The sequence below is a fragment of the Myxine glutinosa genome, chromosome 11 (genome assembly GCF_964187855.1).
Source record: "Myxine glutinosa chromosome 11, kmMyxGlut1.1, whole genome shotgun sequence".
Lineage (NCBI taxonomy): Eukaryota > Metazoa > Chordata > Myxini > Myxiniformes > Myxinidae > Myxine > Myxine glutinosa.
Genome location: NC_136271.1, coordinates 2601285 through 2617688, shown reverse-complemented (window position 1 = coordinate 2617688; position 16404 = coordinate 2601285). Strand labels below are relative to the sequence as shown.

The window sequence follows — 16404 nt, the reverse complement described above, 5'->3', positions numbered from 1 at the left end:
GAACAGAGTCAAAAACAGATTTTGAGAAAGACTTTTATAAATTGATGAATAATGCGGTCTTTGGTAAGACTATGGAGAATGTGAGGAAAAGACAAAATATCAGACTATCAACATCTTGGGAACAAGCATCAAAATTAATTAATAGACCGAGTTTTACTCGAGCTGAGGTCTTTACTGAGAACTTTTGTGCGATCCATTTGATTAAAGAGAGTATTGAAATGAACAAACCTATTTATATTGGAACAACAATTCTTGATTTATCAAAGTCATTAATGTATGATTACTTTTATAATAACTTGAGGAAGAAATATCAAAATGATGTTAATCTACTTTATATGGATACAGATAGTTTTATTTTGAAAATTAATACCAACGATGTTTATTCAGACATGAAAAGAGACATTAATATCTATGACACGAGTAATTACAGTCCAGAGAGTGAGTTGTTCTCTTCTAAAAATAAAAAGGTGATTGGAAAGTTCAAGGATGAATTAGGAGGAAATGTTATGAGTGAATTTGTGGGATTGAGGTCAAAGGCTTATGCTTATAAATACATTGTGAATAACGTTGAAAAGACTGATAAGAAGTTAAAAGGTGTAAAGAAAAATGTTATTAAAGAAACAATAAACTTTAAGGATTATTATAACTGTTTAACAACAAAGAAAGAAGAGTTTAGAAAGATTAATGGAATAAGAAGTTATAAACATCAATTATATTCAGAAGAGATAAATAAGAAAGCATTGGGGGCTTTTGATGATAAGAGGTTTATTTTAGAAAATGGAATTGATAGTCTCCCTTATGGTTATATAAGTATATAAGTGATAAGATATATATATAAGTGATAAGATATATATAAGTGATAAGATATACATAAGTGATAAGATATATATAAGTGATAAGATATATATAAGTGATAAGTTAAAAAGGGGGGGGGGGGGGTTGGGGATTTTAACGGGCTACCGCCGCCTTTTTTACTATTATATAAATGATAGAACCAAGTATCAACCAGACTAAAGAGTGGAGGTGTAATCAACCTTGGTATATAAATGGAAAACATAATGAATGTGAAAAATATCAAATAGGTATAATTGAAAAGGCAACTGGTAAAAAAATTCACAAAACAAATAAGAGAATTAATTTAAATACCGGTGAATTGGGTAAAAAAGATGGAAATATTTTTGAGTGAACGGAAAACTTTGATGGTTGTCAGGAAAATATATACTTTAATTTTAAAATGGTATGTGGCACTGGAGGTGCTCAAACAAGAACATTGAGGGAGGTTTACCATTTTATCTTAGCTCAGTTAAAATATCTTAATAAAGAACCAAACTCAAACATATTTTTTGTTAATATATTAGATGGTGAAGAGAGTGGCAAGAGAATTAAATTATTTCCCACGCATAAACAAATATTTGTCGGATCGATGTTTGAGTGGGTTATATTCACCAGATGATATTAAGAGTAAAAGGTTAAAAGGTCCATAAGGTCAGAAGGATCACAGGTGTTTAAGTGGTCTAATGAATAAGGATAACATGTCAAAAGGTTAGAAGGTTCGTAAAGAACAGGGTGAGAGAAATATAGGTGTTTAGGGTCAATGAGGGAGGGAAAGAATTAATATGGAAGTGAATGGGTCAAAGATTAATCTGCCAGATGATATGTAGAAGAAGGATGATAGGTCTATAAGAGAAAACAAATATTTGTAGTGTTTGAGTGGTCTAATGAACAACATTAAGGATAGGTACTACAGACAAAAGGTTCATAAAGATGAGGGTGGGAGAAATAGAGGTGTTTATGATTTTTGAAAAAGACAAGGGGGTAAATGATATTCGATAGGGATTTCCCATGTTAAACGGAGGTGTCCCAGAAGCAACATTATTACACTACTTATGGTGTATGGTGTATTGGTGCAGTGCATTGCATTTGTGTTTCCTCTTCTCAAAATTTCTATTCTTTTCCCACAAAAGACAGGTCCTGGGTTGTAGTATTGTAAATAATTAGTAGTCTTGTAAATAACATGCTCCCCACCAGCTTTATGTGAAGTTTGAAAATAATTCCGTAATTCGGTTAATTGTGGGCGTGAGTCAGTTAGTTAGTACACAACGCAGTAGGCGGGACATATATAGTGTTTAAAACTGTCGCACACAGGGTGTTAGGTTAAAAGTAGAGGGAAACCACACCTAAGTGTCACACTAATTGTGAAAAAGTAGTCCTGACCCTTGCATCAAAACCGGTCGGGCTCAATGGTATGTGGGTTCGGCTCGGGAACGAGCCTGGCAAAGGAGGGGTGCAGTGTTGCGGTTCTGAAAGTGTACATATTTGAGTAATAAAGGTTAAAGGTCCTGCCCCCATAGATAGTCCACATGCAACACGTAGGTCACCTTAGAACGTTAGTTATTTCTTAGTATATGTGAGTTAAGGCCATTTCCAATGGTTATCATCTGCGTTGTGTAAGACAAATAAGAGTAGGTCCCGTTCCATTGTGCCTCCACCCTCCAAATTCCACCTCGTTGGGCAGAATCCATCCCGCGCCACATTTGACAACTCGCAGTTTGTTACGCTTGGGATGCTCGCAGTTGTTACGCTTTGGCCACCAGCAGGGTTTGCTGCTCTTGGTTTGCTGGTTTGCTGGAACTAGCCCAGTGACACGAGGTAGGCCCAAAAAGGGGGTGGAGTGGCAGCGAGGCTGAGATCTGATCGGCAGCAAGGGGGACGGTAAGGGCCACCAGCCAATCAGGGCTGAGGCGACATCGCATGACAGGGTGTGGCTAGAGGTTCCAGAGGGTTCTAAGGGCGTGGCAATAAAACCCTTTGCGCGAGGCCCCCACCTCAGTTATGAGGAGAGACGCGCTGTAACAAGTTATGAGAAGGGAGAGGACTGACGCCGCGGCACTCATTACAAAGGGCTGATGCACTTTACAAAGGACTCGCAAGTGAAGAGCGTCAAAGGACTATTGGAGAGTATAAGCGCTTTGTGAAAGCATTGCTGGAGCGGCGCATTGCAGAGGACTTGTGAAAGCGGTGCATTGTTTGAACTATACTGGGAACGCGTATAAAGCGCCGATATATCTATTACGTACGCCAGTGTAATCGCCCAGCTTACCGATCCCCCCCGTATAATTGTCCGATCCGCGCCAACGACACGCGGAGATCTTGCCTGCCGTCTACCATCTTCTACGTGGTACGAGTCGGGGACCGGAGCGAGCTGTGGATGCCATCTGTGGACCCTCAACCCGACCCTCTACAACCCCCGTGTGAGTCTGAGTGCGAACGGGCCCGTGTCCAGGGATAAGTTAAGACTGTTATAAGGCTGCCCTGTGTATCTGCTTCTTCTTCTTCACTGTACATTGCTTCTTCTTCTTCTTCTTCTTCCTTGTACAAAGTGTGTAATAAATTACTTGTTCTTCCTGTTTCCTCTTAATTCGACCGTCTTAGTGATTTCTCCATTGGGTAAGCGTGGCACGATCACAACCGCTCAAATCGGGTTTAGTACCTGTTAACGGCCCGAATCGCGGCTCGCTATCGCTCGGCATGTCCACTAAAACCGTGGTTCGGGTGGGGTTATTTCCTTGCTTCCTGGAACATGCTGGTACTTAGGTAATAGGACTAATTCGACCTACCACCCTATTCAGCGCTGACTGGAAGAAACGTGATAGCCCCGGATCGCGTCGGCTAGTAAAAAGACAATGGGATTAATTCCCCCATGGTAAGCGGAAGGCCGACGTTTGAGATCCGCAACAATATATATATATATATATATATATATATATATATATATATATATATATATATATATATATATATATATATCTATATATATATATATCTATATATATATATATATATATATATATATATATATATATATATATATATACCCAAAAGCTTGAGTGACAGAACTTCTTGGAGAGGATTATTCAGAAAGTGGATGGGAGGGTTGTCCAGTCGGTCTTTTCGGAGAGACATCGTAAGAGTGTGAGATTTGTCAGGATTGAAAGACATGTTCCACTTGTTTGCCCATTCTGTCATTTTGTCCCGGTCTGCAGAGAGTGAGGGGGCTGCAGACTGCCGATCTGAGGGATGAGGAATGGAGCAACAGAGAGTCGAGTCATCAGCAAAGAGATAGAGAGGATTTTCAAGAGAGTCAGAGAGATCATTGATGAAGACCAGAAAAAGCACAGGGCCCAGAACACTGCCTTGGGGAACTCCAGCCTGAACAGGAAGAGGAGATGAGAGAAACCCATTCAGGGCCACACGTTGACGACGACTAGAGAGGAAGTCCGCCAGCCATGCGTGGAGATTTCCATGGATACCAAAGGAGGAGAGTTTGGTGAGCAGAGCGGGGTGCCAGACCGTATCGAAGGCACGTGATATGTCAAGGGAGACAGCTCTAATTTCCTGTTTGGCATTGAGGACCTCCATCCATTGTTGAGAAAGCAGAAGCAGCATGTCCAGAGTAGAGTGACCAGGTCTGAAACCAAATTGATGATCAGAGATCAAGCCATTGGAGAAGAGGAAAGATTTCATATCTGAAGCAATGATGGATTCCATGACTTTGCTGATAATTGGGAGAAGGCTGATTGGTCTGTAGTTGCTAGGATCTGTTTTTGCACCTTTTTTGTGCAAAGCGGTGATGTTGACTGATTTCCAAGTTGATGGCAGATGACCTTGAGCAAAAGAGAGGGTGAAGAGAACAGAGAGAGGGAGTGAAAGAGTAGAAGAACAGGATTTTAGGACCCGTGGGCTGATGCCATCAGGTCTAGTTGCAGAATCAGAGTCGAGGGTTGACAGAAACTTTTCCACCTTGTCAGGAGGAAAGGACACAGAGTCCAGGAGCAGCTGGGTACGACTGGGTACGGTGGGTACAGAGAGGGATGGGTTTGGGACACAAGATTTAGAGGCAAACACAGAGTTGAGGCATTCAGCTTTTTCACGTGCGGAGTCAGCCGTGTAGCCGTTTGAGGTGAGGAAGGGGATGGAGGGGTAACAAACACCAGAAACAGATTTGACCAGACCCCACCAGGATTTGGACGAGGGAGACAGATAAGAGAGTTCGGTCTTGAGAACGGAGAGGTATTGTTTCCTGGCTCTCCTGAGGGTGGATACACACTTGTTTCGGGCTTTGTGAAAGGAAATGAGATTTCCTTCCGTTGGATTTGCTTTCCAGGAGGCGAAAGCAAGTTATTTCTGGGCAACAGCCTCACCACAAGATTCCGTGTACCATGGATGGGAGGAAGGATATGACAACTGAAGACGAGATGGGATAAATCTGTGCATGAGAGAGAGCAATTTACTTTGGAAGAATTACCAGGATGAGTTGATGTCAGAGGCGGTAGAGATGGGAGACCAGTCCAGATGATTGATGGCTGCTTGAAGACCGTGCCAGTTGGCCTGAGTGAAATGCCAGACTCGTCGACGCTGAGGAGGCTCTCTGAGAATGGTCAGAGAGATGTCCACTTTAACAAGCACATGATCAGATGAGCCGATTGGAGCAGAAGAAGAGCAGCAGACATTTTCAGGGAAGTTTGTCATAACCAAGTCCAGAAGAGAAGATGCTCCGTTGACTGAGATCTGGGTCGGGAAATTGACAGATTATGTCAGTCCCATTGATTTGCAGAAGTCCTTTGCTGAAGAGCCATGGCTGGTGAGAGAGGTACCCACACCCAGCCAACTGGCATGGTGACAAATGAAATCACCACATATGAGGAAGAGAGAGTTGCGATGGGTAGATAGAAGTTGGTCCATATTATCAGACAGCGAGATGTGGATGGAGTCATCACTGTTTGGTGGACGGTACAACACACATATGAACAAAAGGTGGGAGCGAAGGGGAAGCCGTAGCCAAAGGTATTCCTGGGGGTGAGGTGGAGAGAGGGCAGTGCAGGGCGAGTGAGGAAGAGAGTTTTTTTATATCGATAGCAACCCCACCTCCAGGACGAGGCCCAGGTCTATCATACCGGAGGAGGGAGTAACCTGGGAGAGATACCAAGGAATCAGAGACATCATGAAGGAGGAAATTTATGTTAAGCAGATCACGTCTGGTTTGTCAGAAGCAACCTGTATGGAGAGATCCTGTATGGAGGGTTAGGAACACTTTCTCATGGAAGAGTGGGTACAGAGAGAGATGGGTTAGGGACACTATCTCAGGGAAGAGTGGGTGCAGAGAGAGATGGGTTAGGGACACTATCTCAGGGAAGAGTGGGTACAGAGAGAGATGGGTTAGGAACACTATCTCAGGGAAGAGTGGGTTCAGAGAGAGATGGGTTCAGGATACTATCTCAGGGAAGAGTGGGTACAGAGACAGTTGGGTTCGGAACACTATCTCAGGGACGAGTGGGTTCAGAGAGAGATTTTGGGTTCGGGATACTATCTCATGGAAGAGTGGGTACAGAGAGAGATGGGTTAGGGACACTATCTCATGTAAGAGTGGGTACAGAGAGAGATGGGTTAGGGACACTATCTCATGTAAGAGTGGGTACAGAGAGAGATGGGTTAGGGACACGATCTCATGGAAGAGTGGGTTCAGAGAGAGATGGGTTAGGGACACTATCTCAGGGAAGAGTGGGTTCAGAGAGAGATGGGTTAGGGACACTATCTCAGGGAAGAGTGGGTACAGAGACAGATGGGTTAGGGACACTATCTCAGGGAAGAGTGGGTACAGAGACAGATGGGTTAGGGACACTATCTCATGTAAGAGTGGGTATGGAGAGAGAGAGAGATTTTGAAACAAACAAAGAATTGAGGCATCTGGCTTTCTCACAAACGGAGTCTGTTGTTGTGCCGTTTGAGGTGAGGAACGGGATGAAAGGTGAGCATACTTCAGAGACCGACTTCACTTGAGGGAAGGGATTTAATTCATGGCAGGTGAGCATACTCCAGGAACAGGCTTGGCTGCAGTAGCACTCCCTATAGTAGAGAGCATACCTCCACCAGGCTGAACAGTTTATGTTTTGGGTCACACCTGGACCCACTTTGACCCCCCATAGACTCCTCTAGACCCGATTTTTTAATCTCATGAACAAACTTTGGTACATCATGGGTGAGGAAGGTTGTGGTCAAGTTTCATCAAAATTGTGGTTGTAGTTTTAGAGAAGAAAGCAAATACAGTCACGTGAAAAAGTAAGTACACCCCATGTAAAGTTTTGACCTTTTCAACATATTTCAACATACAGCTATTTGATCTTCATTTCAACAATATTGATAGATAAAGGTGATATAATATAACAAATATCATGAAACATTTACATTTTGTAGTCCATCGTATAATTTAAATAAACATAAATGCAAATTTCGCATGTGGAAAAAGTAAGTACACCCCAACATTTATCACTACTTCAAATACCTAAAATTAGAATCAGGTGCACCAGCTCAGGTGCAAATGATTAGAACATCGGCAGAGAGGATCTTGGAGGAACCTGTCTTATTTAAACCTCAGACATTTAGTTTGGTTTGCTCTTTGTTGTTGAAATGTGCGGCGTCACCATGCCTAGATCAAAAGAGCTCTCTGAGGCCTCCAGAAAGAAGGTTATAGAGGCCCACGAGTCTGTGAAGGGATTCAAAAAGATCTCCAAACAATTTGAAATCAATCATTCGACTGTCCGGAAGATCATCTACAAGTGGAGAAGATTCCAAACAACTGCCAACTTGTTCAGGCCAGGCCGCCCCAGCAAGTTCAGCCTGAGAGCAGACCGCAAGATGCTGAAAGAAGTCTCTAAGAACCCCAGAATGTCATCACGGGACCTACAGGTAGCTCTTGCCACTGTTGATGTCAAAGTGCACGAGTCTACCATTAAAAAGAGGCTGCACAAATTTGATCTACTTGTGAGGTGTGCCAGGAGGAAACCTTTGCTGTCCAGAAAGAACATCAGGGCAAGACTAAAGTTTGCCAATGAACACCGAGGCAAAGACCAGCACTTCTGGAACAATGTGCTCTGGACAGATGAGTCAAAGGTAGAGGTATTTGGCCACAGTACCAGAAGACATGTTTGGCGAAAACCAAAGACAGCATTTGACCACAAGAACCTGATACTAACTGTAAAGCATGGTGGTGGAAATATTATGGTTTGGGGCAGCTTTGCTGCATCAGGGCCTGGGTATCTCACCATCATATAATCCACTATGAATTCTTCATTGTACCAGAGGGTGCTTGAGGATAATGTGAGGCCATCTGTCGGAAAGTTGAAGCTCAACCGAAGGTGGACCTTGCAACATGACAATGACCCTAAACATACCAGTAAATCCACCAAGGAATGGTTGAAAAGAAAGAAATGGAGGGTTCTGGAATGGCCAAGTCAAAGTCCGGATCTAAATCCCATCGAGATGTTGTGGGGGGATTTGAAACGAGCTGTGCATGCAAGAAACCCCTCAAACATCGCACAGCTGAAAGAATTCTGCATGGAGGAGTGGGAAAAAATTTCTCCCAGTCGATGTCAGAGACTGGAAGACAGTTATAAGAAACGCCTACTTGAGGTTGTTTCTGCCAAAGGGGGCAATACCATCTATTCGAGCCAAGGGTGTACTTACTTTTTCCACAGAAGGAAATGGCATCTCTGCAAAAATTTTGTACCTATTTCGGTACAAAATGAAGATCAAATAGCTGTATGTTGAAATATGTTGAAAAAGTCAAAACTTTACATGGGGTGTACTTACTTTTTCACGTGACTGTACCTATTTCGGGGGGTTAAACTTGGACCCACTTTGACCCCTGATAGACCCCCTTGAACCACTTTTTTTTTTAATGTCGTTAACAAACTTGAGGTCCAACATACCTAATATAATTTTTGCCAAGTTTGGTCACAATCCCATCAGTGGTTTCGGAGAAGAAGTTGCAAGTGTTTACGGACTAACGGACACACTGACGGACTGACAGACGCACTGATGGACTGACTGATGGACTGACTGATGCACTGTTGGACTGACTGATGGAGTGACGGATGCACTGATGGACTGACTGATGGAGTGATGGATGCACTGATGGACTGACTGATGGTGATGGTTGCACTGATGGACTGACTGATGGTGATGGATTCACTGATGGACTGGCTGATGGAGTGATGGATGCACTGATGGACTGACTGATGGAGTGACAGATGCACTGATGGACTGACTGATGGTGACGGATGCACTGATGGGCTGACTGATGGTGATGAATTCACTGATGGACTGGCTGATGGAGTGAGGGGTGCACTGATGGACTGACTGATGGAGTGACAGATGCACTGATGGACTGACTGATGGTGACGGATGCACTGATGGACTGACTGATGGTGACGGATGCACTGATGGACTGACTGATGGTGATGGATTCACTGATGTACTGGCTGATGGTGATGGATTCACTGATGGACTGACTGATGGTGATGGATTCACTGATGGACTGGCTGATGGAGTGACGGATGCACTGATGGACTGACTGATGGAGTGACAGATGCACTGATGGACTGACTGATGGTCACGGATGCATTGATGGACTGACTGATGGTGACGGATGCACTGATGGACTGACTGATGGTGATGAATTCACTGATGGACTGACTGATCGAGTGACGGATGCACCGATGGACTGACTGATGGTGACGGATGCACTGATGGACTGACTGATGTTGATGGATTCACTGATGGACTGACTGATGGAGTGACGGATGCACTGATGGACTGACTGATGGTGATGGATGCACTGATGGACTGACTGATGGTGATGGATTCACTGATGGACTGGCTGATGGGAGTGAGGGATGCACTGATGGACTGACTGATGGAGTGACAGATGCACAGATGGACTGACTGATGGTGACGGATGCACTGATGGACTGACTGATGGTGATGGACGCACTGGTGGACTGACTGATGGAGTGACAGATGCACTGATGGACTGACTGATGGAGTGACAGCTGCACTGATGGACTGACTGATGGAGTGACGGATGCACTGATGGACTGACTGATGGAGTGACGGATGCACTGATGCAGTGACGGACGCACTGCCGGACTGACGCAGTGACGCACGGACTGACTGACTGACGGACTGACTGACGGACTGACTGACAGACTGACGGATGGACTGACTGACGCACTGATGGACGGACTGACTGACTGACGCACTGACGCACTGACTCACTGACGCACTGACGGACTGACGAACGGCCGGACTGACGTACGCACGGACGGACGGATGATGTGCCATCCCATAAGCTGCCCGGAAGTACGTTGTCGGAACTGTCTGTCCAACATGAAGGTCTCATCTGATCCAGACAAGACACCATCACCACCGTGAGGGTCCTGATCACCAGCAGGGGTCGACATGCCACGTGTACACACTCGTACATCCATTACGAGACAAGGACAACACTCCGATAACGAGATTACTAAAATACAGCTCTCGTGGGAAAAAGGAATTAAAATCGTCATTTCCGATATAAATCATTGAATATTCCAAACAGTGGAAAAACGTTCATGAGTCGCGGCCTCCACCATGGCGGCCCTGGCGCTACTCCACGTGATCTGGATGGTCGGGGCCACCACGGGCCACAACATCATGGACAAGGCCTTCGCGGTCGGGACCGGGGCCAAGCTGGGCAGCATAGGGCTGGACGTGAACTCGAGCACCTGTTCGCAGCGGTTCCAGGTGCTCGTGGACGCCGGCAGCACCGGAAACAGAGTGCACGTATTCACCTTCCGCTCGGCCGCCGTCACAGGTGCGCGTTTACCTTTACCGTCACGCGCTCGTTCATCGGCCATTTAAAATATCCGGTTATAATTTGGGGTTAAATTGCGATTGTAAAACGTCCATTGTTGACAAGTTTGTGTGAAAAACAAATAAATAAAAACGGAATCGTTTTGCCGAAACCCGGGATCGAACCAGGGACCTTTAGATCTTCAGTCTAACGCTCTCCCAACTGAGCTATTTCGGCGGATAGTGGTTGGAGGAATTTATTACTTACTAGCAGATATCGGACAGCGATCGAGAGAGAGGGATAGAGAGAGGAGGATAGAGAGAGGAGGATAGAGAGAGGGGGATAGAGAGAGGAGGATAGAGAGAGAGGGGGATAGAGAGATAGGGGGATAGAGAGAGGGGGATAGAGAGAGAGGGGGATAGAGAGAGGGGATAGAGAGAGGGGAGGATAGAGAGAGAGGAGGATAGAGAGAGGGGGATAGAGAGAGGGGATAGAGAGAGAGGAGGATAGAGAGAGAGGAGGATAGAGAGAGAGGGATAGAGAGAGGAGGATAGAGAGAGAGGGGGATAGAGAGAGGGGATAGAGAGAGGGGAGGATAGAGAGAGAGGAGGATAGAGAGATAGGGGGATAGAGAGAGGGGGATAGAGAGAGGAGGATAGAGAGAGGGGGATAGAGAGAGGGGGATTGGGAGAGGGGATCGGGAGAGGGGATCGGGAGAGGGGATCGGGAGAGGGAGATAGAGAGGGGGGATAGAGAGAGAGGGGGATAGAGAGAGAGGGGATAGAGAGAGAGGGGATAGAGAGAGAGGGGGATAGAGAGAGAGGGGGATAGAGAGAGAGGGGGATAGAGAGAGAGGGGGATAGAGAGAGAGGGGGATAGAGAGAGAGGAGGATAGAGAGAGAGGGGGACAGAGAGAGAGGGGGATAGAGAGAGGGGGATAGAGAGAGAGGGGTATAGAGAGAGAGGGGGATAGAGAGAGAGGGGGATAGAGAGAGAGGAGGATAGAGAGAGAGGGGGATAGAGAGAGGGGGATAGAGAGAGAGGGGGATAGAGAGAGAGGGGGATAGAGAGAGGGGGATTGGGAGAGGGGATTGGGAGAGGGGGATAGAGAGAGGGGGATAGAGAGAGGGGGATTGGGAGAGGGGATCGGGAGAGGGGATCGGGAGAGGGGGATAGAGAGAGGGGGATAGAGAGAGGGGGATCGGGAGAGGGGATCGGGAGAGGGGATCGGGAGAGGGGATAGAGAGAGGGGGATAGAGAGAGGGGGATTGGGAGAGGGGATCGGGAGAGGGGATCGGGAGAGGGGATCGGGAGAGGGAGATAGAGAGGGGGGGATAGAGAGAGAGAGGGGGATAGAGAGAGAGGGGATAGAGAGAGAGGGGATAGAGAGAGAGGGGGATAGAGAGAGAGGGGGATAGAGAGAGAGGGGGATAGAGAGAGAGGAGGATAGAGAGAGAGGGGGATAGAGAGAGAGGGGGATAGAGAGAGGGGGATAGAGAGAGAGGGGGATAGAGAGAGAGGGGGATAGAGAGAGAGGGGGATAGAGAGAGAGGGGGATAGAGAGAGGGGGATAGAGAGAGAGGGGGATAGAGAGAGGGGGATAGAGAGAGAGGGGGATACAGACAGAGGGGGATAGAGAGAGAGGAGGATAGAGAGAGAGGGGGATAGAGAGAGGGGGATAGAGAGAGAGGGGGATAGAGAGAGAGGGGGATAGAGAGAGAGGAGGATAGAGAGAGAGGGGGATAGAGAGAGAGGGGGATAGAGAGAGGGGGATAGAGAGAGAGGGGGATAGAGAGAGAGGGGGATAGAGAGAGAGGGGGATAGAGAGAGCGGGGGATAGAGATAGGGGGATAGAGAGAGAGGGGGATAGAGAGAGGGGGATAGAGAGAGAGGGGGATACAGACAGAGGGGGATAGAGAGAGAGGAGGATAGAGAGAGAGGAGGATAGAGAGAGAGGGGGATAGAGAGAGAGGGGGATAGAGAGAGAGGGGGATAGAGAGAGAGGGGGATAGAGAGAGAGGGGGATAGAGAGAGAGGGGGATAGAGAGAGAGGGGGATAGAGAGAGAGGGGGATAGAGAGAGAGGGGGATAGAGAGAGAGGGGGATAGAGAGAGAGGGGGATAGAGACAGAGGGGGATAGAGAGAGAGGGGGATAGAGAGAGAGGGGGATAGAGAGAGAGGGGATAGAGAGAGAGGGGGATAGAGAGAGAGGGGGATAGAGAGAGAGGGGGATAGAGAGAGAGGGGGATAGAGAGAGAGGGGGATAGAGAGAGAGGGGGATAGAGAGAGAGGGGGATAGAGAGAGAGGGGGATAGAGAGAGGGGGATAGAGAGAGAGGGGGATAGAGAGAGAGGGGGATAGAGAGAGAGGGGGATACAGACAGAGGGGGATAGAGAGAGAGGAGGATAGAGAGAGAGGGGGATAGAGAGAGGGGGATAGAGAGAGAGGGGGATAGAGAGAGAGGGGGATAGAGAGAGAGGGGGATAGAGAGAGAGGGGGATAGAGAGAGAGGGGGATAGAGAGAGAGGGGGATAGAGAGAGAGGGGGATAGAGAGAGAGGGGGATAGAGAGAGAGGGGGGTAGAGAGAGAGGGGGATAGAGAGAGAGGGGGATAGAGAGAGAGGGGGATAGAGAGAGAGGGGGATAGAGAGAGAGGGGGATAGAGAGAGAGGGGGATAGAGAGAGAGGGGGATAGAGAGAGAGGGGGATAGAGAGAGAGGGGATAGAGAGAGAGGGGGATAGAGAGAGAGGGGGATAGAGAGAGAGGGGGATAGAGAGAGAGGGGGATAGAGAGAGAGGGGGATAGAGAGAGAGGGGGATAGAGAGAGAGGGGGATAGAGAGAGAGGGGGATAGAGAGAGAGGGGGATAGAGAGAGAGGGGGATAGAGAGAGAGGGGGATAGAGAGAGAGGGGGATAGAGAGAGAGGGGGATAGAGAGAGAGGGGGATAGAGAGAGAGGGGGATAGAGACAGAGGGGGATAGAGAGAGAGGGGGATAGAGAGAGAGGGGGATAGAGAGAGAGGGGGATAGAGAGAGAGGGGGATAGAGAGAGAGGGGGATAGAGAGAGAGGGGGATAGAGAGAGAGGGGGATAGAGAGAGAGGGGGATAGAGAGAGAGGGGGATAGAGAGAGGAGGATAGAGAGAGGAGGATAGAGAGAGGGGGATAGAGAGAGGGGATAGAGAGAGGGGGATAGAGAGAGGGGGATAGAGAGAGGGGGATAGAGAGAGGGGGGGATAGAGAGAGGAGGATAGAGAGAGGGGGATAGAGAGAGGAGGATAGAGAGAGGGGGATAGAGAGAGGGGATAGAGAGAGGAGGATAGAGAGAGGGGGATAGAGACAGAGGGGGATAGAGAGAGAGGGGGATAGAGAGAGAGGGGGATAGAGAGAGAGGGGGATAGAGAGAGAGGGGGATAGAGAGAGAGGGGGATAGAGAGAGAGGGGGATAGAGAGAGAGGGGGATAGAGAGAGAGGGGGATAGAGAGAGGGGGGGATAGAGAGAGGAGGATAGAGAGAGGAGGATAGAGAGAGGGGGATAGAGAGAGGGGATAGAGAGAGGGGGATAGAGAGAGGGGGATAGAGAGAGGGGGATAGAGAGAGGGGGGGATAGAGAGAGAGGAGGATAGAGAGAGGAGGATAGAGAGAGGAGGATAGAGAGAGGGGGATAGAGAGAGAGGGGGATAGAGAGAGGAGGATAGAGAGAGGGGGATAGAGAGAGGAGGATAGAGAGAGGGGGATAGAGAGAGGGGATAGAGAGAGGGGGATAGAGAGAGGGGATAGAGAGAGGAGGATAGAGAGAGGGGGATAGAGAGAGGAGGATAGAGAGAGGGGGATAGAGAGAGGGGATAGAGAGAGGAGGATAGAGAGAGGGGGATAGAGAGAGGGGGATTGGGAGAGGGGGATAGAGACAGAGGGGGATAGAGAGAGAGGAGGATAGAGAGAGGAGGATAGAGAGAGGAGGATAGAGAGAGGAGGATAGAGAGAGGAGGATAGAGAGAGGGGGATAGAGAGAGGGGATAGAGAGAGGAGGATAGAGAGAGGGGGATAGAGAGAGGGGGATTGGGAGAGGGGGATAGAGACAGAGGGGGATAGAGAGAGAGGAGGATAGAGAGAGGAGGATAGAGAGAGGAGGATAGAGAGAGGAGGATAGAGAGAGGGGGATAGAGAGAGGGAATAGAGAGAGGAGGATAGAGAGAGGGGGATAGAGAGAGGGGGATAGAGAGAGGAGGATAGAGAGAGGAGGATAGAGAGAGGGGGATAGAGAGATGCTTTTAGCCAATTGATTAAACAGTAATTATTTTACGATTACTATTTATTTTAATTACGCAATGAAACAATTAAACAATCAATTGTGCACTGCTCCCTTCCAATTCCGTGTCCCTGCGCTGCACGGCAGCATCATCAAGCGCCGAAGGTGCCCCGGTATTACACATTGTCACGTGCTGGAGGATGTGTTATTTATTACTTGCAAAATCGAATATTTTTCATGTAAATTGCGTTGCGTTTGTGGTTCTGTCTGTTTGTCTGTTTGTCTGTTTGTTTGTCACCGGCCTACAGGTCACAATTCGAAACCGATCGTCACGAAACTTCACCAAGCTGTATCGGTCGTCCCAATTGAGAAGCCTATTGTTTTTGGGGTCAAAAGGTCAAAAGGTCAACATAGGCCAAAGGTCACCAACTTTGCCAAATTTCTAAAATCCTCAATTTTCATCCAATTGACTTGAAATTTGAAGAGGACTTGCATATCTGGTCACTGAATTCAACCACCAAGTATTTTTGAGGTCAACATAGGCCAAAAGGTCAACATAGGCCAAAAGGCCAACATAGGCCAAAAGGTCATCATCGGCCAAATTTCTAAAATCCTCAATTTTCATCCAATTGACTTGAAATTTGAAGAGGACTTGCATATCTGGACACTGAATTCAACCACAAATTATATTTTCGGTGAACATAGGCCAAAAGGTCAACATAGGCCGAATTTCTAAAATCACCAATTTTCATCCGATTGACTTGAAATTCTAAGAGTATTTACATATATGGTCATTGAATTCAACCACCAACTATTTTTGAGGTCAACATCGGCCAAGTTTTTAAAATCCTCAATTTTCATCCGATTGACTTGAAATTTTAACAGCATTTGCACATTGAGTCACTAAATAGGGAAACTAACTATTTTTGAGGTCAAAAGGTCAAAGGTCAACTCAAGGTCAACCTGATAAAATCATCATTTTTCATCTGAAAAATCGTCACTTTTCTTCCTGTTGACCCGAGCTTTGATCAAGATTGTCAATTTTAATCTTGATGAAATGGACAATTTGTTGTATCAATGGAATTTTTTTCTTGGGGGGGGGGGGGGCGGATTTTGCAAGTATCGTGCCCCGCATGACGTCTTCTTGTTTGTTTTTTAATGGGGTTGGAGTGTTTTGAATGTATCTCCACTTGTTTTCTTCTTATTTGTACTGATTATAATTCAATAATGATTATAACGTTGTGAAAAGATGTAAATATGGTTTGGAGACCTTACAGATGTACACAATTTAGCGCTTCGCTCGGCAAAGATGGCTTACAATATGGTGCATTGGGGTCATGTGATCACGTATCCTCCAATCACGACCGTTTTCGCTGTAACTGAGTGCGCCGAACTCTACTATTCTATGGCACTGCCCCATCCCTATCCCCTTCTCACTATGCGTATGTAATAAATAAATGGGGCCTTCATTGAAGGCCTATGCCATA

The 16404-nt window shown here is 46.8% G+C and overlaps 2 protein-coding genes and 1 non-coding gene across 4 annotated transcripts in view; 1 reads left to right on the top strand and 2 right to left on the bottom strand.

Moving 5' to 3' along the window:
• The window catches only part of TAF5 (TATA-box binding protein associated factor 5), a 543784-nt gene that overhangs the window by 454754 nt on the left and 72626 nt on the right, over positions 1 to 16404 (bottom strand). The window lies entirely within an intron of this gene.
• The window catches only part of LOC137436353 (ectonucleoside triphosphate diphosphohydrolase 6), a 98093-nt gene continuing 92101 nt past the window's right edge, over positions 10413 to 16404 (top strand). The window contains exon 1 of one of the 2 annotated variants that reach the window (XM_068130055.2): positions 10413 to 10690. In XM_068130055.2, coding sequence (XP_067986156.1) covers positions 10468 to 10690 — 223 coding nt within the window. In that variant the 5' untranslated portion in view covers positions 10413 to 10467. Of the gene's footprint in view, positions 10691 to 14898; positions 15091 to 16404 lie in introns of those variants that run through there. The other variant, XM_068130056.2, reaches the window with a different exon arrangement.
• Positions 10834 to 10906, bottom strand: TRNAF-GAA (transfer RNA phenylalanine (anticodon GAA)). The gene has a single exon. It is a non-coding gene; the product is annotated as a tRNA-Phe (tRNA).